The 24895-nt window shown below is 43.4% G+C and overlaps 1 protein-coding gene across 2 annotated transcripts in view; it reads left to right on the top strand.

Annotated features, from left to right (window-relative positions):
* Window positions 1–1149: 1149 nt before the first annotated feature.
* Window positions 1150–24895, top strand: part of SEC24D (SEC24 homolog D, COPII coat complex component) — a 67005-nt gene continuing 43259 nt past the window's right edge. Inside the window, exons 1-8 of one of the 2 annotated variants that reach the window (XM_066631944.1) lie at window positions 1150–1345; window positions 10259–10452; window positions 10695–10821; window positions 16481–16611; window positions 18301–18402; window positions 21066–21187; window positions 22315–22426; window positions 23725–23852. In XM_066631944.1, coding sequence (XP_066488041.1) covers window positions 10302–10452; window positions 10695–10821; window positions 16481–16611; window positions 18301–18402; window positions 21066–21187; window positions 22315–22426; window positions 23725–23852 — 873 coding nt within the window. In that variant the 5' untranslated portion in view covers window positions 1150–1345; window positions 10259–10301. Of the gene's footprint in view, window positions 1346–10258; window positions 10453–10694; window positions 10822–16480; window positions 16612–18132; window positions 18403–21065; window positions 21188–22314; window positions 22427–23724; window positions 23853–24895 lie in introns of both variants that reach the window. The other variant, XM_066631943.1, reaches the window with a different exon arrangement.

The raw sequence follows: 24895 nt of genomic DNA, 5'->3' as shown, positions 1-24895 counted from the left end.
AGTAGATGAAAAGGAAAGGTCCCCTGTGCAAAACACTGAGTCATTACTCTGCGATTTTCATGGTAGACTACAAGCAGGGTGGTTTGCCATTGCCTTCCCCAGGGGCCAATCCTATCCAACTTTCCAGTCCCGGTGCAGCTGCAATGCAGCCCCTAGGTAAGGAAATAAATGTTCCCATGCCTTGAGGAGGCCTCTGTGACTGTCCCTCCACCACAGGATGGAGCACACACCCCATTGGCACAGCTGCACTGGCACTGGAAAGTTGGATAGGGTTGGGCCTCCAGTCATGTTACTGTTCCCCCAGCAAGCTGGGTACTCATTTTACTGACCTCGGAGGGCTGAGTCAACCTCGAGCTGGCTGAGTCATAGCCAAAGATGCACACCCCACATGCAGCACACCCCTCTCTCTTTCCCAGCTGCCAGAGGTGCGCTCCTTCACTTCATAATAAATGACCCTCCCCCAACTTTCCACGGCACACTTGCAGACCATTCACGGCTCACCAGTGTGCCATAGCACACTGGTGAAAAATGGCTGGTCTGGGAGCTCAGGGACACAGCTGCGGGGCTACAGCTGCTGCTGAAGTTCAGTTTGGTCCACGCTGGGCACCAGTGGGAGCCTCAATAGGACTATGCTCATTGTCTGCACTGATTTTCGCTACTGAAAAGACTTCTGGGAGACTCAGGAGCTTGTCTGCTGCTCCATCTCACTGCTTCTTGCTGCTGATGCCACAAGGGCACGTGGACCTGGGCTCTGCAATGGGCAGCAAAGACTATTGCTGCTGTGTCCACCCTCTCCCTTGCTTTGCCCCTCCCCCTTTGGGAAGGGGGCCCCCCAAACCAACGTTGCCCCCCCAGAGGCGCTGATCGCGGGAGGGGAGTGCGGATGACTAAGACCAGGACCTGCCCTGCCCCGTCCCTGCAGGCAAGAGGCTGTCCCACCGCTGCGCCTCTGCTTGCGCCCTCCCCTTTGGGCACGTCCACCTTCCCGCCCTCCAGCTGGCGCCGGCTTTTTCCGCGGGGGCGGGGGCTGCAAGGAAGTGAGGGCAGAGGGAGCTTCCAGCGGGGCAGTACGCATGCTCTTTTGGAGAGGGGAGGGGGAACATGCTCAGAGCCCGGCAGCGGCGCGCGCTCCGGCGGGGCCAGCTGTGGTGCTGGCGCGCGCTCTCGTGCGCACTGTTAGACGTGGCAGTTCGCTGAGGCTTCCCGGGCGCGGAGAGAGGAGCCGGCTGTCTCGCGCCCCGCTGGCAGGCGCCTGGTGGTGGTGCTGCTGCTGCTGCTGTGGCGGCGCCGGGGAGGGACAGCGCGAGCCGTAGAGGGACCCGAGCGCTGGAGAGAGAGCAGCCAGGTCCGGGCAGTGAAGGGGGCGCACCTCTGGCAGGTGGGAAGGAGAGGGAGGGGGCGCCTCTTTGGCCACCTCGGGGCTGGAGGTGGGTTCTCCAGGCAAGTTGGAGGGTACGACCTCCTGGGGTGCAGGACAGGCACTGTGTGGGTGCAGTCAGAACGTACAGGGGGGAGGAGAAGGCTTGCAGCACAGGCTGAGGAGGAGCTGCAGGGACTGAGTTGTCCTTGCACGGCAATATTGGGGGACCTTCCCGGACCAGTGGTGCTCAAACTGTGGGTTGCGAGCCACTCTCTGGCGGGTCCCCATTCATTTCAAGATTTTTTGTTTAATATATTAGACTTGATGCTCCCATGGTATTCGACTGCATTTGGGGAAATGTGACAGACCTGTGCTTTCAACAAGCTACTATGTATATTCTTTTAACAGTGATGATGGGACTTACTCCTGGGTAAGTGTGGGTAGGATTGCAGCCTAGGATTGTGAAAAATGTTCCTGCTTGATGATGTCACTTTCGGCTGTGACATCACATCCGGTGGGTCCTGACAGATTCTCATTCTAAAAAGTGGGTCCTGGTGCTCAATGTCTGACAGCCACTGCTGTAGGCAGCATCTCATGGACCCCAGAGACCGCATGGAGTCAGCCTCCACTTGTTTCAATTGCAGTTTTTCTTTTTTTGTACACTTGCGTTTTCATTTTTTAAGAGCAGGTCCAGAAAATTCCCAGGCTAGCTTTAAAGACCATGGAACTCTACTGAAGCGTGTACAACCTTATTTTTGGAAGAAAAGTTTTATCCGTCATTCCAAAGCCAATACGCTTTTCAAATTGAAAGTGTAACTATCTCTTCATTGTATTGGAAGGCTTCTTCCAGCTTTAATGATGGCGAGAATGGATGACACTGAGATTACACCGCTAGCAGAATGAATATGGTCCTCTTTGGGGGCCATTTAGAGATACGTGGGCTTTCCCCCCTCCCATCTGGGTTGAAAGTGTAATGTTGGCCATCCTCTGAATCTGGCGTAAGCATAAGTAACATTTCACTGTGCAATTGCAAGTAATCCTAATGAAAGTTATGCTGAATTATGGTTACTGCTCATGTTGGTGGACGGGTACAATTACTTCACTACAGGCACATTGGAATCCAGGTTGTCAGCCCAGCCCAACTGAGGGGAAAGTGATTTTGCCATGAGCATCAGTGTTATGCCAAAAGAATGGTGCATGTCTTTTCCCCTTTTAGCTTTGATTGTCAGGATTATTTCCTGCCACTCTTTTATTTGTGTTGGCTTGGATAAGATCTGAATGTGCACTTAAAAATCTGAGTGTGCACTGAGTGTACCAGTTCACGATGCACCAAAAGTAGCACTGGTCAACACAGCTAGATAACATCTTACCTGTTTGATCATAGGCAGGTAAGATGTTATCTAGCTATGTTGACCAGTGCTACTTTTGGTGCATCGTGAACTGGTACACTCAGTGCACACTCAGATTTTTAAGTGCACATTCAGATCTTATCCAAGCCAACACAAATAAAAAGAGTGGCAGGAAATAATCCTGACAATTCTTTCAGCAGTTGTCACCCATCTTATTTAATTCTTTACTATTAGTCTTTTATGGGATTTACATTTCTCCTCTTTTTTTATTTCAGTAGTTTTCATATGTTAAAAATTGGTCACTGGTATTTAATAAAGTGGCCCAAGTTCAACCCAAAGGCAGTCTGGATGTCTTTGTTGGGGGGGGGGGGGTGAGGGTAAATAGAATACTTCATGCAGAGAAGTGGCAGTGAGATGCAAGTGTCTGGTGTGCTCCCTGGGGCATCTGGTGGGCCACTGTGAGGAAGCTGGACTAGATGGGCCTGATCTAGCAGGGCTCTTCTTATATTCTAATTTAACTAGTTACATCTTTTTCCCTTAACACTCTGGCTTGTGTATCCCAAAGCTGGATGTGATTTGACTAGCAATCAAAGCTCTCTTTAGCATTATGTGGGAATGTCAAAGCCGTGGTTGAAACCAAACCATGTTTTCACAGGTGGAATCATGACTTGTTGTTCTTTTTCTTTTTTCCTGATTCATAATAGCTAAAGTTTGCTGTGATGGCTAACTCTGACAACTATGGTTACTGCCAAACCAGAATTGGAAACCATGGGTTGAACCATGCTTCTGGTTTTGACAGCCCGTTGTGGTTTGTAGTAACCATAGTTTGCCCAATGTGGACATCATCGCAAATCTGGAAGTGAAGGAGGAGGTCAGAGCATGGAGAAGAGCCTGGGTGTGGAAGAAGGTGGGCAAACCTGAAGCACGGTGGTTTGATCATAGGGGACTGACATTTGAACCTGACCTAAGTGCTGGTAGATCCCTGTGCAGTCTGCTGTCCATCGCAGCAGATGTCTGGTTGGGTCCAAACAGGTGGTCATCCTGGCAAATAGGGATGCTACTAACTTTAGCAGTGATTTGCGTTTAGATCAAATGCTGGTGAGTAATGTTATAAGATGGAGAAAGAAAGAAAGAAAGAAAGAAAGAAAGAAAGAAAGAAAGAAAGAAAGAAAGAAAGAAAGAAAGAACTATTTATGGGTGCAGAAAAGGCATTACATTTGAAACTATTTGCATGTCATATTGTGAAATCTATATTAGAAATGCTTCTAGCAACAGGGCATGTCTAGCTCAAGTAGCAATCTACCTAGGATGTACTTTTAGTACTGCTTTGTGTGCCTTGCCTGATTACAGGTAATGGGTTCTGGTGTCTGGTGTCCTTTTAATCCTGTTTTACACATGCACTTCGTATGAATTTATACTGAGAGGGAAAGGTGGGATTGAGGTGGGGTTTATCGGATTACCAATGGCGTTTATAATGTAATTGGAAGTTGATTTAAGTCACAAAGGTGGCATTGTTTTGTTTGTATTGCTGGGAGTTCTTTCATCCTGCAGTTCTTTTGGTTTGTATGGGAGGTCTGACGTGGCACACTTTCTCTTTCCACCACTGAGCTGTACAGGAAGCTGTTTCCCTTGGATGCTATCACAGCTAAGGACGGTACGGTATGTGTTACCGACTCTTGCAAGTGCCTTGAGCCTAGTTCTGTAGGATGACTGTAAAACCTGCAGTGTAGGTGCTTTAATGCTGGGTGTTTATGGAAATGACCAAAGCTCAGACTGCCACGTTTCATTCTGCCTGGGAGGGGGAAGAGACTCTGCCACTAGGAGCAACTTAGTGCCTACATGTTATCTTTTTTGTTCCTTTGACAAACAGCAATCTTGTTGCCCTGAAAACCCAAAAGAGAACTTTTCCTCTTCCTAATTTGGACAATCCTGATTCTTAAAACAGTAATTTCCTATTCAATGTAAAAAAAAAATATTCATCACGTCTTTAATAGAGAAGAAAGAATGAAAGCAAATATTTCGGCTAGGCAAATGAGTAATTGACAACATAGATCAGACTTTGCACATTGACATCCATATTCCAGAATGATAAATTAATAAATACAGACTATTACTCTCCAATACTAATTTTAGTAAAGAATCATGAGTCTGGAAGAGGTTTGTCGGTCTCCTTCTTCTCCTAAATCAAAAAGCGAGTATCAGCATTAAGCATATATAACACTATCCAAAATGTTTGTATTTTTAAAAGTAGGGCAAAGCACAAGGTATTGTGGATTATTTCATAGCCACTTCTTATGTAGGCATTTGGTACTTGGGGGTTGCGGCATATATAATACAGTCCATTTTTGTCCAAAATTGGATGTGCCCTTTCAGCACCTCCAGACCTTGCAAGCTGCAGCCCCTTCCCCATTGATGCTTGCAGGTCTCAGTGCATCTGTGTGACAGTCAGGGATGATATAGCTAGGTCCATGTGAGCCTCCCATGAAACCATTCATCACATGAATGATTGTCTTCCTAAGCTAAATAGGAGCCGTGTGGGTGGGGGTACTCTGGATTGGAACTATTTCAAGGGCAGGGGGCTTTAATGTTTTGCCCTCACTGCAGTCCAGTTTCAGTTCAACACCCCTCCCCCCTAGCTGCCCACCAGTGCTAATGGGAGCTAAAATATCCCATAGGTGTTAATGAGACTTTTCTCTCTGGTCACAGTTGTTGGCAAGGAGGGGTGATGTTCCCACTCCAAAATATGACAGGGCTAAGGGTTGAAGTTCCCTCTGCTGTATGCCCATTTAGATTGCCTTGCCATGGCTTGTGTTTAGCACAGAAAGGACCAGATTGTCAGGACCAAGCATGTCATTACTTGCTGATGTGTAGCTTTGCCCTCAGTTAACATAATTAATGGAGAACTTGACTAAAGTTGTCATCTTAGAGACTGAAAGTGACAACTGCAGCTCTGGTGTGCTTTTCTCTGATGCCATGTTATACTTACTTTACAGGGGAATGTATTCTCTACTCCTTTTGGCTTTCGTTTCTGAGTTCAAGGTGCTACTTATGACCTTTAAGGCTGTAAACCAGAGGTTTTTAATCGGGGCATATGAACCAGGCACATAAAAAATATTTGGGTCCATGACCTTCCCCCCCCCCCAAAAGACTTAGAACCACTTCTTTAACATCTACTCCCATGAATGCCTCCCTTTGTTTTCTAGTCATAATCCCAGGCCTTGATCTGGGTCCCCCTGTTTTCAGAGATACTGTGGGCATCTAGTAGGAGCAGGGCCTAATCAGTGATGGTGACCTTGTGGAATGTCATCACTGTGGAGGCCTGGTTGTCCCCTACACTATAATCCTTCAGGAAATATGTAAAGACCTAGTTTTTCTATTCAGGTTTTGCAGAAGAGTGATAATTGGTGTTGGGGTTTGGTTATTAATTAGTTGGCATCCTTCAGTCTCGGAAGACTATGGTATTGCGCTCTGAATGGTGGTTCTGGAACAGAGTGTCCTCTCCAGTGCGCAAAGCCTGGGTAAAGTAGATATGGAGGATAGACTGTTACCCATGCAGCAAATCCCCCCTCTTCACATCACTGAAATGGTCCAGTGGAAAGGCAGAAGCCAGTACGGTTGGTTCCAGCGGCATTGCAGGAGTTGCCAGAACATGACTGTGTTCAGCCATGAACTGCCTCAGGGACTCCGGCTCCGGATTTTGCCTCGAGGTTAACTCCTGAAGCCTTTTCCATAACTGGATGTAGCCACAAGGCAGTGGAGGTTTGGGATCAGAGTTTTCCTTCTCTCAGATGAGCTGCCTTCCCAGGCTATCGAGTCCCATCTACCCGGTTATTAATTATGACTTTTCAATTATGGTGTTTAGCTTAATTATAAACTTACACTGCCTTTTTCATTAGTTTATTCATTAGTCTATTGTTTAATGTTTTTGTTTTATCTTACTGTAAGCTGCCTTGGGTTACCTGCATACACAAGAAAGGTGGGATAGAAATGTTTTAAAATAAAATTAAAATACATCTATTTGAATATGTTTACACTGTTTTTTCCAACATTCAGAGTGAATTACATAAAACAACCAAAACAAAAATAATATCCATACCAAAGCAGCCTCAGAAAATCAGACTTCAGTCAAAAGCCATATGGAAAAGATAAGTTTCACAGCTGTTTTGGAATATCCACAAAGGGGCTGCCTTCCTAATCTCTTCTGGGAGAAGATTCCCCAGTTTAGGACCCACTGTAAAAGTTCTGCTCTAATCTGCTGCTTCTCATGGCTGCTGCATTGATGGCACAGGCAATGAGATCAAGGCAGCAGGTCTTAACTGGCAAATGGGCTCTTTAAGGTGAGAGAATCTCAGGCCTTGCATGACTTTAATGGTTAAAACCAAGTCTGGAAGTGAAAACCACTGTAACTGGGGCAGAGGCTGAATATGTGCATGTCTTCCAATAACAGAAAACATTCAACAATATCTGTACCAGGTGACATTTCTAAGAAATCTTCAAGTACAACCCCTCATATAGTACCTTGCAGTAGTCAAGACTGGAAATTAATTACAGAAGTGCTGTTCCAAGGGGACCCCTTTTCCTGCTCAAGTTTCAGTTCTTTAAAGCCTTTAAAGAACTGAAACTTGAGCAGGAGAAGTTCTCCTCCAGGTGGTCCTCATTTTCTATAGTGCCATCTGTGTATATCAGCCATTTTCAACCACTGTGCTGTGGCACACTGGTGTGTTGTGGATGGTCTGCAGGTGTGCCATGGGAGTTTGGGGGAGGATCATTTGTTAGTAGGGCCACCGGGGGATGAGTGCCCCGGTAAAGTAAAGTATTTCTTTACTCAGCGCGTGGTCGGTCTGTGGAACTCCTTGCCACAGGATGTGGTACTGGCGCCTAGCCTAGACACCTTTAAAAGGGGATTGGACGAGTTTCTGGAGGAAAAATCCATTATGGGGTACAAGCCATGATGTGTATGCGCAACCTCCTGATTTTAGGAATGGGTTAAGTCAGAATGCCAGATGTAGGGGAGAGCACCAGGATGAGGTCTCTTGTTATCTGGTGTGCTCCCTGGGGCATTTGGTGGGCCGCTGTGAGATACAGGAAGCTGGACTAGATGGGCCTATGGCCTGATCCAGTGGGACTGTTCTTATGTTCTTATGTTCTTATGCCCCTGCTGTCAGTGCGGTGTGCCTTGTCAGTTGTCAAAAAAAGTGATGGTGTACCTTGACAATTTTCACCTCTTGTTAGTGTGTCGTGAACTGAAAAGGGTTGTAAATTGCTGGTGTATACGGCACATTACATAGAGCAAAAAACCAAGAACCCCTGAAGGCTCTCAGATTTGGTAGGCAAAAATAAAAGCAACAGAGGAAGGGGAGAGAAATGGAAGCAGGGCTAAGCAATGGGAAGAACTTTCAGTTTTCTCAACTGCTTGCACTTATAATTATTTATAGCAGGAAAAGAGATGTCAAGATTAACAGGAGTTAGTCCCGCTGAACTCAGTCAGACTTCCTTGCGAGCAGTTTGGCACTGACCAAACTGTTAGGCTCTGTTTCTACTCACATCAGTTTCCATTCCCACCACTACAACCTAAGTCTGCTTTCCCATTAATTTGTTTAATTATACTGTTATCACCATTCAAATAGCTCACTCCTATGTCTATTTACTTTGCGTGTTCAAAAAGGCATACTAGCAAACAATGGTGCATAAGATTGCTGCCCTACCAAATTAGGACTCAACCCTAACTGATTTAATAGCACTAATGCAGCCCTGTGGTAAGGGAACAGACATTCCTTTACCTTGAAGAGGCCTCCATGCCAGGTACAGAGGCAGCAGAGAGGACCCCTGCCTTATGATGCTAATGTGTTCCAGAGGCAACATGTATCATAAAAATATTGTAATGTGAACCCAATAATGCAGTGTTTTTTGATAATTTGAAGTTCTGCCACAGAATGAAGTTATTTTCCTCTCTACGATGTGATTTAAAAGGTGCCTAGTGTGCTTTTTTAGGGCCCATTAATGTCCACAATGTTATAATTATAAAACTTACATTACAAGACATGCCAACAGGGCATGTGCTGCATCCTTCCTTCCATACAAACAGAGCCCAATCTTATCCAACTTTCCAGTGCTGATACAGCTGCAGTGCAGCCCCAAGGTAAGGGAACAAACTGCCCCTCCAACTTCAGGATGCAGCACATGCCTTGTTGGCATGGCTATAGCAGTGCTGGAAAGTTGAATAGGATTATGCCCACAGCCATGATGCTAACAATGCTACTGTTGTCTGAGATGCTACCAAACACTTGCATACACGCTGCTAATTGCCTTATCTGTTACCTATGAAGTCCTATGGTGGCAATTGTGTGTCCATTGTAAAGTGAATAACTTATTGTATAGTGAACCCATTGTAAAATGGGGGTCCACTATTTACCTCTGGATACCAGTTGCAGGGGACCAACAGCGGAGGAGTGATATGCCCTCAACTCCAGCTTGGGAGCTGCTCTGCTGATATACCTCTAGCTGCACCCCTAATCATACCCCTGGGCCATCCCACATTTTGATATTTGTTTGTATAATGTCTGAATAAGTGATTTTTAATAACCTCCCAGGGGAGAAGGAGAATTTTGCCAGCCTTTGGGAGCAGATATGGGGTAAATTAGTTCTCTGTGATCACCTGGAGACACACCAGATTTTTCTCTCATTGTGTACCAGGTCAGGCTATTTGGTGATCCTACTACCAAAAATGAGGACAAAAATAACCTATTTGGCAAAATGAATGGTGGTTGCATCTCTAGTTAATTAGCCCCCTTGGCTATTGGGGGAAAAACGTGGCCTTGCACCAGTGTATCTGGTGTATGAAAATGTCTGTGTAGTTTGTCCAGGCCAAAGAAATGATCTGGTTGTAATTACATAAGGGAGTTAACTGATTAAGAAAAAGACTTCTAAAGTTGCTTTGGTATCAAGACATTCATTTTGCTTTTTATTGTGTAATGCAGGGCTTTTCAAACTGGGGTGTCGCGACGCCCCAGCCTGTGGACCCTGGCCTCTGCCCCCTTAAGGGGCGGGGGCAGCCTGGAGGCAAGGAGGAGGCAGCGGCGCAATCCCCAGGTTCACACCACTCAGGGGACTGCAGGGGCTTGGGTGCACTTATCCAAGCCTCCTGCAATGCCCCCGATGTGCAGGGAGCCCGGTGCGACCTTTGGCAGGGCTCCCCGCAGCAGTGAAAGCGGAGCGATCGTGCTCCACTTCCCCTTTAGCGGAGGCGGGACGGGATCGCTCTGCTTTTACTTTCACTGCTGCGGGGAGCCCTGCCAAAGGTCACACCGGGCTTCCCGTACTCCGGGGGAGCTGCAGGAGGCTTGGGTAAGTGCACCCAAGCCCCTGCAGCCCCCTGAGCGGCACGATCCTGGGGATCACACCGCTGCCTTCCACCCACCCCTGCTGCCTCCCCCCCACTCCTGCAAGAACTTACAGTGGCTCAAACTCTCCCTGAGAGTTTGAAAACCACTGGTGTAATGCCTACTATGTATCAATGGAACAATGGTGATTTGTTTACTTTCTTTCACAGATTTTTATGACAGCCTCTCCTTCAGAAAGAAGATACCACTGACATGAATCAGCAGGGGTATGTTGCAACACCTCCCTATTCCCAGCCCCAGCCAGGATTGGGGGGCTTTTCCACAGGCTTTGGACAACCTACTTCTTCGCCTTTGTTTGGACACTACGGCAATACAAACCCATCATCTTCTGCACCTCAGCCAGGTAAAATAACATGGTGGTGGAGCAGGTGTACAACTGATTCTTCTTTGCACAGTTCTTTGCACAGTGTGGGATATTGCCAGAGGCTGATATTTGGAAAGCCTAAATAGCAAAATAGCAAAACTGGATAGCCTAAATAGCAAAATCTGAATTCTTTTATTTAGTTCTTGGTAATGTTTATCTCTTTAAAGCAATGGTTTTTTATTAGTGGCCACCATTTTCTTAATGATGTTTTTCTTGTTTAGCTCTGTTGAAAACAAATGTGCCTTTTGGGTCCCCTGCTCCTGTTGGATCGCCACCTCCAAGCACCCACCAGTTTAACCAGACCAGCTTCCAGAATGGACCTAGCAGTACGGCACAGCAATTGCACAGGTGATTATTTTTTTAAGGAAAAGAACTCACAAATGTGTAAATCTCAATTTTTGGAATGGAAACTTTCATTTTGCAGGCTATTGACAATCATTTAAAATTAATTACCGTAGATATTCGCCTATAGGGCGAGAAATTTCTGCCAATAAGTCTAGCTTAGATCATCACCTTGCCTTATCTGTGAGATCACTCAGGGGTCAGGGCTTTTCAAGCAAGATGCACTGGAGAAGCAATGCAGAGATAATTAGAGAGTTGTTAATCTCCAGGTTAACCTCCCTGGCAAGCTGCAGCCAAAGTTAACCTTTTATTCTCCTCCTGAAAAAAGGGCTCAAGGCTTCCATTTACCAATCAAGCAAGCCTCGTTCTCTTTAGCAGACCCTGCTGCAGCTTTGTTCCATTTTGCAAATGCTTCGCAGAGGTCTGTTTTTTTTAAGCCCCAGAATGTAATCCTCGTTTCCATTTGAAACAAAGTCCCAGGCTACAATCCGAGGGTCATATAACATTTTATTTTTTGCTCAAAACCTGCCCTCGACCTATCTGTGAGATCAACTTGTAGGCAAATGCCTGCGGTAGGTGCTTCTCTGTCACAGTGCTAAGCCATACCAAGTATCAATAAAATAAAGGTTCTGGGCCATTAGATGTAGCTAATGTATATTCATGCATGTAGCTGATATTGCTTATCTCCATTACCGTATTTTTCGCTCCATAAGACGCACCTATTTTTTAGAGGAGGAAAACAGGAAAAAAAATATTCTGAACCAAATAGTGTAATAAAATATTTAATAAACTATAACAGAATAACATTTGAACCATCCCCCCCTTCTTAGGGTGAATGGGATCATAAACTGGCATGAAGATCCCTCTCTTTATTAGGGTGAATGGAATCATAAACTGGCATGAAGATTCCTCCCTTTATTAGGGTGAATGGGATCATAAACTGGCATGAAGATCCCTCCCTTTGTTAGGGTGAATGGGATCATAAACTGGCATGAAGATCCCTCCCTTTATTAGGGTGAATGGGATCATAAACTGGCATGAAGATCCCTCCCTTTATTAGGGTGAATGGGATCATAAACTGGCATGAAGATCCCCCCTTCATTAAGGTCCCCAACGTGCACTCTTTTTTGCAGTATTCACTCCATAAGACGCACACACTTCCCCCCCCCCCCACTTTTGGGGGGGGGGAAGTGCGTCTTATGGAGCGAAAAATACGGTATTTATTTTCAAGCAATATAGAATCTGGTGTAACTTCATGTGGTGCTTTTCCCCTCTTTGGTGAGAACAAATGTCTGTTAAAGTTTACCTTACAATCTGGAGCCAGCAGTGTGGTAAAATGGTGTTGGGGGAAGGTACATTTTCCCCTGCACTTTTTTCCAAACTAACTTAGCCCCCTGAAGCTTCGATTTTCCATGCTGCAGAAAAAAAATGCATATATGCATTTACAATTACAGTAACATGTGCTTGGTCCCTTGCGTTGACTTGTCCTATCCTTTAAAGTGTGCGGTCACCCACTCTAGCCCAGAGACGTCACTTCGGTTAGGGTCACTCGGTACTAGAGCTTATCGTGTCACCACCTTGATGGATATCCTCCCATACCTGACCATACAGAAATTACAATAGCATATGCACAACTTCATGCAGTGGTATCACTAGGGTTAGTGTCACCCCCATTAACTATATTTCTGTATTTTAATATACAGGTTGAGACTAATTATTTGCATGGTTTCCGTTCCAAGCACTCATGTGGATTAAAAAAAAAAAGCTAGCTATAGCAAATCAATTTAAAAAACAAAGTTTCTTTGCTCCAGTGATTGAAAAACAGCCTTGGTGACCTTTTGACTCTAAGGTAAGAGTCAAGACAATCTTAGACTCTAAGAGTCAAGACTCTAAGATAAGAGTCAAGACAAATTAAGAAGACAATCCATCAGCACTTCACTCAGCCCCTCCTTTCACAAATGCAAAATGATCCCTTTCTTTCACTGCTGGGGGAAGGGAGGGGTCTGAAGGAGAGAGAAGGATTGATGGATTGTTAACCTTCTGCCCTCTCTCTCTTATTAAGGAGGCTGTTGTTAAAGGACTGTTCAGTTTTTAAAACTGATTTTAAAGGGATGCATTTTTCCCCTTCTCCAGGTATCAGCATTCTTTCTCATTTGCAGGGGTCATTCGTGTTGAGTCAAATCCGTGTATAAATAGGCTGGACCTGTATCCAATACTGTACTGATACAGTACTGTACTGATACTGTACTGGACCTGTACTGATTACAAATCAGTAATCGTCCAAACACCAGTTACCAACTTGATGACACACAAATGAATAAGAGTTATAATATTAGCTCTGATACGTGGAAATGAGAATTGAGTCATACTAACACCTTCTTGGTTCTCTGCTATGTTATTATAATACCTCATTGGCTCTCAGAACAACCAGTCTCATTGGTCAGTTTTAAGTTATGGAAATCCATTTTTTGTTACATGCTGTAGTTGTGTACCCTTTCTGGTTATTTCTCTGTACTTTTTGATAGAATGCAGATATCTAAACAGGATTTGTTTCTTTGCATTCTGTGTTAAAGTGTGCATCGAATAATATATAACATGATGGTATTTGAAAATATCAAATTTTTACAATTTTTGCCAGTTGTGTCATCCCCCCCCCCAAGTGCACCACAGCAATACCCCTACTCTAACCTTCCAGTTGATCAGGTGAACAGCCCATCAACATGGATTGAGGCTATAATCCTATGCACATTTTCCTGGAAGTAAGCCCCATCGAATATAATGTGACTTACCTCTAAGTTGACATGCATAGGATTGGGCTTCAATGTGCTCAAATGTAGCTTGGCAGTAGTTGAGTGATCAATCCCACTTAGCAATTGCTGAGCAATTCATTGGGAAAGTCACCAAACTAGCCTGTTTTGTTCCTGGAACTGTACGATCTTCCACCATTTTGAACTTGTGCTGTTGATGTGGCTGTGGAGTAGATCCAAGACCAAAATACAAACCTCACTCATTATGCCTCTTGCAAAGCCCTCTTTCTCCCTTAAACATTTCTGTAGTGATCTTATAAATGTCTGAGTAAAGCTTAGCACTTCCTTTTTAGAAAAAGAAAGTACTTCTTTTAGTTCCAGCAGTTCTCTTATGGTATGTTCTGGAATACCTATTAAGAAATGTCTGTATAAATCAGTTTAATCAAGGGAAAGCCTTTGATTCCTCCATTCCTGGATCAAGCAATTATTTAGATTAGAGTCCAAAGCCTAATTTGATCCATATGTTTTGTGCAGCCATAATGTGCAACATATTCCCTGAGCAGAGAATAACCTTTGACTTCCATGCCTGATTTAAAAGATCAAAGTATAAGGTGTGTGAGCCATAAGATGAGGTTTAGGCCTATTTCAATTCTCTTTGCTTAGTCTGTGATATCATCAAGTGCCAGGCAGGAGTTCCAAGGATAATTTCAGTAAAACGTCACAATGTCTTCATGTATATGGATGCACGTTTTAGTGTATATGCTAGTTTTTTATTTTGAGAACAGTCTGTTGAGTAATGCCACATTCTTGAGTATCCATAACTTTGAGACCAAATGTTTTTTATGAGCAAGTTCATCAGTATGCAGTCAGTTTTGTGGGTTGTTTTTTTATCTATAATGCTTCAGTCTTATGCACACTTTCCTGGCTAATCCCCACTGAACAAAGTGGATCTGTTTCTGAGCAAACATGCGTAGCATTATGCTAGAGGCCACTTTTTAAGAAAAAAAATTATTCATTTATTTAGAGCAGTGGTTCTCACTCATTTAGCACCGGGACCACTGGGACAGAAAGAGAATCTGTCAGGACCCACTGGAAGTGATGTCATGACCAGAAGTAACATCATCAAGCAGGAAAAATTTTTTAACTATCCTAGGCTGTAATCCTACCCACACTTACCCAGGAGTAAGTTTCCTTTACTATCCTTTTTAAAAGAATATACATAGTAGTTTGTTAAAAGTACAGGTGTTTAACATTTCCCCAAATGCAGTCACATATCATGGCAGCATCAAGTAATTTATTAAAAATAAAATACTGAAATGAATGGGGACCCACCTGAAATTGACTTGTGACCCACCTAGTGGGTCCCGGCCCACAGTTTGAGAAACACTGATTTAGAGGATTTCTATATTGCCTTTCCTTAGGTTACAATTGCATTTAATGGTATTCTGTTACCTCAATTTGACTGATTGATTGATTCATTGATTCATAGATTCATTGTTATCATATCATGTGTCATTCTTTATTTGAGAGAGGTAGCTTAGTATGAAGAGAGTTTTGGTAGAACTCATTTGCCAAAGTGGGTATGAGGAAAGGCAATGTACAGGATAATGTAAGAGGAAATAAGGAAAGAACAATGTGCATGCAGAGAGGTAAAAGGAAGTTGATTGCAGAGCTGTTTGGTGATATAACTTGTATATCATACAATTATGATAAATAATAATGCATTATCTTTGAAAGCATTTCCAAGTTTTTAGGATTTTCTTATGGCTGTGCATATGAATTCAGGTAGCAATGAACCACATCAGGCTTCAGACTAAGCTCCATTAGACCCAGATTTGTGCTTCAATCTTGTGCATACTTAGTCTCAGGTACTCTAATTCTGAATAGTCATGTATAGCAGTGGTTCTCACACATTTAGCACCGGGACCCACTTTTTAGAATGTGAATCTGTCAGGACCCACCAGAAGTGATGTCATGACCAGAAGTCACATCATCAGGCAGGAAAATTTTGAACAATCCTAGGCTGCAATCCTAACCACACTTACCCAGGAGTAAGTCCCATTGACTATCATTGTCAAGAATACAGGTCTGTAACAGGTCTGTCGCATTTCACCAAAGTGCAGTCACATACATTGTAGCATCAAATCTAATAAAAATAAAATATTGAAATGAATGAGGACCCACCTGAAATTGGTGTGCAATCCACCTATTGGGTCCCTACCTACCCATAGTTTGAGAAACACTGATGTATAGGATTGTATTGTATCCAGATTTCAGAAACGTAGCTACTGTCTTCTCTTGACCTCTACCTCCATCTTCTTTGTTGGATGTGCTTCCAAAGTCGGTTTCAAATGCTGACAGAGAAAGTGTGGTATTGCTATAGGAAGGCTTCTAAGAAGAATTTATAACTTTATGCTCACTATTTCAAAATGTTTCTCCAATTTCTGCAAATGAAGACCTCTTCACACCAGGTACAGGATAACTCAATTAAGTCTAGAAAGCATCTTGTCCATCCCATGTAATGTGTATCCTAAATAGGACCACCACAAAGGTGCAAGCGCAAGCTCTCTTCTCCCTTGACTCTTCATGACAGCTCCCTGACCCCCCCAAAAAAGTACCTCTTGCCAACTTCAAAACTTCCATTTTTAGAAGACAGCACTTGAGTTTTGTAAAATGCATGTACACAACTCCAAATTCTTGTTGTTCTAGCAAGAATGAGTGACCGTGTTTAAAGCTTGCTATCTTTACAGGAATGTAGAATTCCCTGATGGGTTTCTTATTTCCTGTTGAGTGTGTGTGTGTGTGTACATACAAAGTTTTGTGAGCAGGATCTGCACCCTTGACATTGGCGCGAGTACTGCCAATATTTGACACTAGTGATATTAACTTGGATTCTGTAATCCTACTTGTTGTTTTAGATTTCCAGCTCCTCCGTCTTCCTGTCCTCCATACAGTCATCCATCACAGCCCTCCTATCCAAACAGCTCACTCTCTTCATCTACAGCTCCACTGGCTAATCAACTTGGCAACATGCAAATAAATAATTATGGTAAGGATTGCATAGTCATCCATGGAAGCTATTACATGAATGTTGTTTGTTTTTATCTTAGAAATTTGTTGTATTTGTTCAGTTGAATCCTTGGATCCTAACTACTTCAAGCAGACTTCCACTCATGGAACAGGGCTTAGTCCTGCATTTCCCTCCCCCAAAACCACTTCTGAGGGTTTGAGACTTCTGGAATAGTGTGGGGGAACTGCAGAAGAAAGATAGACTAAAATCACATAAGAATACTTTGGATCCAGACCACTAAAAATTTAGTGTGTTAGAATAGTTCCCTGTTTTGTGTGGATCAAAACTTAAACCAGTTGGTTTACAAAACCATTTTTACATGGTTGGTTTAAACTGATGTTGCCTTTTTCAGGGTACTTGGTAGCCTGACTCATTTTTAATTCTCTAAAGAAGGTGGTTGAAATAGAACATGGTGCATCTGAACCTTGAGTGTTCACAAAATGAATTTGACATGCCAGAATCCACCTAAAAATTCTGAAGAGATACCTTAGTTTTTAATAGGGCTGTTCCAAATTTTGAAGGAATGATGCAGATGCTGGCATTTCCCCCTTAAAGGAATATTAACCTGTTTCTGCCCAGCCCACTGACATTTGATCCCTGTTGCACATATGCAGTGTTGGGCAGAAATGTAAAGGGGATCATGACCATGAAAGGTCATGGCAGTGATCTTACTCTTAGCACTAGGTCTCTGGAGCAAATTGTTACCTTGAAAATGTTCTAATCCATTGCTAAGACACGTTTTATTTTTAGACATGTCTATTGGAAATAAATTATTTCTTACAACTTCAATTTTTGTAAACAATCTCTATACAGGTTGTACCTTGTTATCCATGAGGGTTCTGTTCTGGTACCTCCAGTGGATTAAAAAAAAAGCAGTGGATACCAAATAAGTGGGAAAATAGCTATAAAGATCCACTTCCAGGTTTCTTGCGCCTGTATTGTTGCCCCCAAATGCATTAGTATTGACACTATACCGCATTTAACCACTAGATAGGGGTGACTAAAGGAATCTAATGAAATTAAATTATAATTATTTAACAGTGCGAAAGTAGCAAATAGGATTTAGTGTTTTTTTCCATGTTACAAGCATTTACAGGTGGACCTTAGCATCAGTGGTGAGTCAAATCAGTGGATACCGAGGTTCCACCTGTTTTTCCAAAACTTCTATTTTTTTCAAGGATATAGGTATGCCAACACAATCTTTTGAAACACCATGTGTGTTGTAGTGCATAAATGGGGCAGGCTTTCCCCTTCATTTGTGAAGAGCACATTATGATTTGGCTGCCAATTGAAGATAGTAAGATAAATATTTGAATTAATTTATAGGAATTTGAGGAAATAGAGGATTATTTGTGATTGTAAAGATTTTTGAAAATTATCATGTTAATTGACTATAACCTTTGTTTACAATAGCAGAAGTCTGAGAAATAATTGCATAACTTTCAGTTTAATATTGTAAAATTTTTCTGATATATGTATAATAGTGACATGCTTGTACAGGTCCCAGTACTGCAACAAAACCACCTCCTTGCATGCCTGGACCCCCACCAACTTTGCAAGGTCCACCACCTCAACCGCAGCAAATGGCCTTATCTCCTGGTCCTCAGATTCCACCACCACCAGCAAATAACTTGAACAGTCAGTGCTCACCACCTTCATTCTCTCCAGCGGCCAGGCAGGAGGGGATCCCTGGCTCTAGTCCACTGAATGCCAATTTGCCACAGCAATTTCCAAGCCAGCCTTCAGGCCCCGGATTTCCTCCTCAGTATGGTAAGCATGGCTACTAGTTGTCATAGAATTGCTAGGTTAAAACACCCCTTTTGAACTGGGAGAGGGGAGGGGTGGAATAGTAACTAGTAGCAGGATTTGGAATATGTAAGTTTTGAACGAGATAAGGTGACTGTTTGGTAAACCACATCTGCTCCAAATCCCCCCTTCCAAAAGTTCTTAAACAAGCACATACACACCAGGGTTTAATATTATTATACAAACTGTTATAGTTCACGAGGTGTTTGGACTGGCATTTTTGGAACTCTCACTAGTTTGAATTCTAGCCCAGAATTTAAGAGCTAGTAAAGTATCTGTAGCAATATGTATCACGTTATTATTTTTAAGAATACTTATATATTACTTTTTAATGTATTACAGTCATGCACCAGTTAACGATGGGAATTGGGACTGCAATCCCCATCGTCAAGTGGTACTGGACGCTATCTGAACACTCTGCAGGGAAGGGAATGCTCTGCTCCCCTCCCCTCCGAAGGGTTGTCTGAACCTCTCAGAGGCAGCGCACATCCAAGTGCTGCCTCTGTGAGGCTCAGACTGAGGGAAATCGCACCTCTTGTGCGATTTCTGGTTTCCCAGAGGAAGCCGGAAATTGCACGAGAGGTGAGATTTCCCTCAGTCGGAGCCTAGCAGAGGCAGCATGTGGACGCGGTCATGTGGTCGTCGCACATGCGATCCCGGTAGGTCGCTGAGGGGCGCACATCTGTATATGCACATTTGTGTGTTAAGGCTGGAGCAGATTGGGAGAGGAAGACTGATTTGGGGTGGAATTCTGAGAAGAAAATAGCTGCAAGGAGGGGTTAAGTAATTCCTTTCCATGTATTGTTCTTGACTCCTAATTGCACCAGTCAATTTTTTTTTTTTACTTTAGAGTAGGGGTGTCCAAACCCAGGCCAGGGTCACTTGCGGCCCTCAGGGACTCCCAGTCCAGCCCACAGGGAGCCCCCAGTCTCCAATGAGATTCTGGCCCTCCAGGAACTTGCTGGAGCTCACACTGGACAGATGCAACTGTTCTCAGCATGAAGGTGACTGTTTGACCTCTTGCATGAGCTGTGGAATGAGGGCTGCTTGCTATTTGACATCTGTGATTCAGCAGTGGCAGCAAAGGAAATACCAGGCTTGCTTTGTGCAAGGCCTTTTATAGGCCTTGAGCTATTGCAAGACTTTCATTCATATAAGTTCCATCTCTAATACATTCGTCTATGTAAATTTATTCAAATTTTATTTCCGTCCCCCCCCCCCCCACACAGTGTCAGAGAGATGATGTGGCCCACCTGCCAAAAAGTTTGGACACCCCTGCTTTAGAGAGAGAGGGAGAAGGAGGGCGGGGGTTGCGAATGAATTAATCAAAACATCATGTGATGTGCGACTTGATCCTGAGGGTGTTTGGTCACACTGACCTGCTAGTTATTTTGAATTACTGCAGGAGTGTTAAATCAAAAGTTACATTCCAAGTTTTCAAAGTATTTGCTTATTGCTAGTTCTGTTTTTCTGTCCTCATGTCACCACAAGACAGCAACCTGTATTTAGGTTAGATTTATTTCTTGGATTTATGTAGGAATAAGGAATCTCATTATTCCTATGATGAACACCTGTTTCTTCTTTCAGGAGGTCTCTTGCAGCTTAGTCCTATAATAACACAGGCCTACAAAACTGAAGGTCAGAAAAGTTTTTCCCAAACTTTATGGTGTTTGATATAAATTTGGGGTGCCGATTCCAAAAATGGCATCCATTTTGCCCTATCATGTCTAGTTTTGGAGATATAGTATAGCCTCATTAGTGAGGCTCATAGTTCGAGCAGCTTCCTCATGTGGAATCCATGGCATAGGCTTCCTCATGAGGAAGCTGCTTGAACCATTCACTAAAGAGGCTATGCTGTGTCTCCAAAACTAGACGTGATAGGGCAAAATGGATGCCATTTTTGAAATCGGCACCCCAAATATACCCAGGAATTGGTGTAACGTTTAAGGAAGCAAAATGTGTGTTGGCCTGTGTAATCAGAGCAAGCTTGGAGAAGCCAAGAGCTGGTCAGTGGTTAGGGTAGAAATGTCAAATGAACTGAATTTTTCACTTCCCTTTTATAATGTAATATCTTGAAAAATAGTGTAGAAAATACACTGTTCTCCTATTAGCTAAAATGGAGTCTTAGATTGAGTAGTAAGGTGCTGCTAAACACGCAGCAAAATAGCAATCAAAACGAATTTGCGGGCTGGTGTTGCTCTGTTTTGATGAGCAAACTACACCAGTGGTCTGATGTCTGAGTATAATTTTGCTGCAAAAATAATTGTTAAATACTTGTGAAGTTAAATAAAACTGGTGTAGGGAACACTGGGTCTGAACACCTTTGGGTCTTTCCTGTTCTCCCCTATGAAAGTTTCAGTAGGGTCTCCTGTTCAGTTATGCACTCCGTCTATCTAGAAAGAGAACGCTCAGGCCTTAGTCAGAGTGCTGATTTACAATTGGCAACATGGCATTAGGCAAGAAAAATCTTCTGCACTTTTTTCCCATAGGAAACAAATGAAGCTTAGGAAGTTGCACTCCAGACATCTAACGGGTCAATTTTGTATTTTTTATAGAGCAAAAACAGAGCAACTCTCTTTGGAAAGATTTGCAAATTTTTTTAAAAAGAGGCTTTTTTTCCTTTCTAGGAAACTATGGTCCTCCAATTGGAGGGGCACAGCTATCTTATCCAGGTGGCCTTCCCTCGGGGCCAGCACAATTGGCTGGACCACAGCAGAAGAAGCTTCATCCTGATTCCATTCCAAGCCCAGTGAGTAAGGGTTTCTTTAGATAAAGCACTATAAAAGGGGGAAGGGGGGGGGTCTGAAGTGGTTTCTACTTCAGTTGTGACAAGATACCAAATATCATGTAAGTCTGTGCTTAAGACAAGTATGTATGTTTTGAAATGTGAAGTTTCGTGGGGTTCTGAAGATGTGCATGCAGTTTCTTAACATGGAAATTCTTTTTAAAAGATAGATGGTATTTGTTTCTTGTCCCTTGCATGTCATTAGCTCATGGTGGTCAGCAGTCCTTAGTAATTCATGAAAGAGCTACACTTTTTATTCATAATCCAGGCAGCTTACAGTTCTTGGTGCTGATGCACACAAAATGGCTAGCATGTAGTGGCTGCTTGCAATTCCTCCCTGTGGTAATTTTCCTTCTGGCAAACCTCCCTTCAGTATTAGTGAATGGGGAATTTTGTCAGTGCTACACAAACCTGTTCAGGAGGTTTCTAGGTGTAAAGAAATTTCCTGATCTTCGTGGTGATATGCTGAACATGAACAGTCTGATGAATGGAAGACTGCTGCCACAGGAAGAAATTTAATTTAAGGCAACATTCACTTGGAAGCATTCTCTTTGTGGTGCCCCTAACCACTGACTTATAGGCTACAAAGGAGATGATGAAGAGGCTGTACAAGTGTTTCTGCTTTCTGTGTTGTGCTAGGGGAAAGTCTGTGAACCATGGTAATGTTTAGGAGTTCACTGCTGGTGTTATCTGTGAGTCTTTTCCCAAGAACTATAGAAACAGGTTTCACTGTATAAGGGTTTTATCCCACTGCATTGAATCTCACCACAAAGAAGCATCTCTTGATAGATCTTACTAAACGAAAGCAGATGCCTGATCTTGTCTGATCTCAGAAGCTAAGCAGGGTCAGGCCTGGTTAGTACTTGGATGGGAGACCGCCTGGGAATGCTAGGTGCTGTAGGTTTATACCATAGTCTTTCGAGACTGAAGACCACTGTGAGAGGTCTGAGCAGGATCTCCCCAGCAGATTTCTCTCAGACACATAGGGATTGGAAGCTTTTTAAAAATAGACCCACTATAAGGTTCTGAATGGAACTGATAAAATGGTTTAACTGTGTCTTACAGTTTTTGTTTTATTTGTTACTCATAAGATTCAGGTAATTGAAAATGATAAAACTTCCAGGGATGGCCAAGTCTTTGTTACAAACATCAGAGGTCAAGTCCCTCCACTGGTTACTACAGATTATGTGGTTCAAGACCAAGGTACGTGTACCACTTTCTTGGGCCTTTTCAGTGTGGAAATGAATTTAATGGCTCTTTTTTGAGTGGAATGTTTACATTTAATTTTTGTCATTATTTTGAAATTCACCACTTCCTTGGTGAATTTCTCATGTTGACCAAGTTTTCAAGATGACAATATATGGAAATAAGGTCTTGGTGAATGTCCACAGTTTTGGAATTCTGTTTCCTTGAACATCTTGCAGAGACTGTACCTCAACATCCTCTGACAATAAGCCTTTTCAGCTTGGGGCTGGCTTCTAGTGACTGGATTTAAGCTGTTGTTTTGTGTGGGAGATGGGTTGGCTGGGCTTTAGAAATACTGCAGAGAGTTCATGGGAGGGTCATTTGCTATGTTCGATCATTAAGTTGACTATAATTTTGGCTGCTAAATTATGGTAACCAATCCCATGGTTTTGTCATAGAGCATAATAAATGTTTACATGAACTACTTTTATAAGGGTCACTAAAGAACATACAAACCTCCCTTGTATAGAGTTGGACCACAGCTCCATCATCCTCAGTTTTGTTGACACTGAGTAGTGGCAGTTCTCCAAGGTTTCAGAAAAGAATTTTTCTCTGTTCTACTTGGGGATGTCAGGGATTCAAACTGGAACCTTCTGTATGCAAAGCATGTGCTTCACCTTTGAGCTATGGCCCTTCCCTGATAGGAAACTTCAGAGAGAGTTTGGTGGAAGTGTCAGGTCTTGACTTCCCTGCAAGGCAAGCTGCAGCTAGTGGGGTCCAATTGCAGAGTAGGCAGGCAAGAGGTTGTGGTTGTGGTCAAGGCAGACTAGAGACAAGTGCCAGGTGGGGTGGATGAAGAGAAACAGAAGATGCAGTTGGTACTTGTCTGGGGTTGAGTTCTGAGTAAGACAGATAGAGGGAGGGCAAGGCAAGATGGGCTGAGACTGTTGCTCAATTGACTGACATTGCTGATCCTGAGGAACCAAGCTTGGAGCAACACGTGTATGAAACCTGGCTGGTTCCTCAGGTTACCTGGACTGAAGAGCTGCAGTACCAGTTCTGACCATTATGTAGGTGGTGCTGTATTGCAGCAAAGAGCAGGCTGACAACTGTCTGCCTTGGAGCTTTTGTGGTGGCTCAGAAGACATGTCTGAGACATGTCTGAGTCTTACTACCAGAGTCTCCAGTTTGAGGCCCTTGGCACCTTTTGGGAAGGGGCTCAGGTTCAGGACAGCATGTTTAATTTTAAGATCTGTTGTTTTAATTGCTTAGATTCTGTTTTTCTTCTAATCATATCATTGTTTTGAATTTTTCAGGTAATGCCAGTCCCCGATATATTCGATGCACTGCCTATTGCTTTCCTTCATCTTCAGACATGGCAAAACAGGCTCAGATTCCTCTGGCTGCTGTCATCAAACCCTTTGCCAACATTCTACCAAATGAGGTAAGATAATAAACTGGATATTTGAGAGGCTACCTCCTTGTCCACCAGTAGGCTTTTAGGCTGCAAACCTGTTTACCTGGGAATAAGCCCCATTAAATTCAATGTAGATTCCAGACATACCTCAATTTTCATTCACTTGACTTTCATCGCTTTGCACTTTCAAGCATTTTCAATTATTTGCATGTGAAGCCTCTTTATCTTTGGGTTTGGCACCCATAAATTTGACTCAGTGTGGGTGCCAGACCCATGCTGGAGGGCCCCACCTGACCTGCTCAACGCAACTAGAAGCACCTTCCGGTTGCATCCAAGAGGCTTTCTGATGCCTGGGGAGGCTTTGCCTTTCTGATATCTCTGGAGGGCTCTTAGATGGTGAAGACCATCTGTAGGCCTTATAAGAATTTTAAAAATCATTTTTTAAAAATGATTTTTTTTAAAAATGAGCTATATCTAATTCAGTGCTCGTACAAAATTCCTATGGTGTAGACTCCACGCATTTCAGTACAGAGTGTCGAACCTGTAAATCTAGGATATCTGTTGAAATTAATCAGGGGGCTTTGTTTGTGCAACAGACCTCCCACATCTATACAAAGAATACTCTGCTAACATTTCAGGTCAAATTTTGAACATTTAGGGTTGGAACATGGGGGCTGGGGGATAAGAATAGGCCCTCAGTTTGGCTGTACTTGTAAGAAGCGACTAAACAACCACCGGGTAGATGGGACTCGATAGCCTGGGAAGGCAGGTCATCTGAGAGAAGGAAAACTCTGATCCCAAACCTCCACTGCCTTGTGGCTACATCCAGTTATGGAAAAGGCTTCAGGAGTCAACCTTGAGGCAAAATCCAGAGCCGAAGTCCCTGAGGCAGTTCATGGCTGAACACAGTCACTTTCTGGCAACTCCTGCGACACCGCTGGAACCAACTGTATTGGCTTCTGCCTTTCCATTGGACCATTCCAGCGACGTGGAGAGGGAGGATTTGCTGCATGGGAAACAGTCTATCCTCCATACCTACTTCACCCAGGCTTCACACTCTGGAGAGGGCA

Source organism: Tiliqua scincoides, chromosome 6 (genome assembly GCF_035046505.1).
Source record: "Tiliqua scincoides isolate rTilSci1 chromosome 6, rTilSci1.hap2, whole genome shotgun sequence".
In the NCBI taxonomy this organism is placed as follows: domain Eukaryota; kingdom Metazoa; phylum Chordata; class Lepidosauria; order Squamata; family Scincidae; genus Tiliqua; species Tiliqua scincoides.
This window is presented reverse-complemented; position numbering and strand designations above follow the sequence as displayed.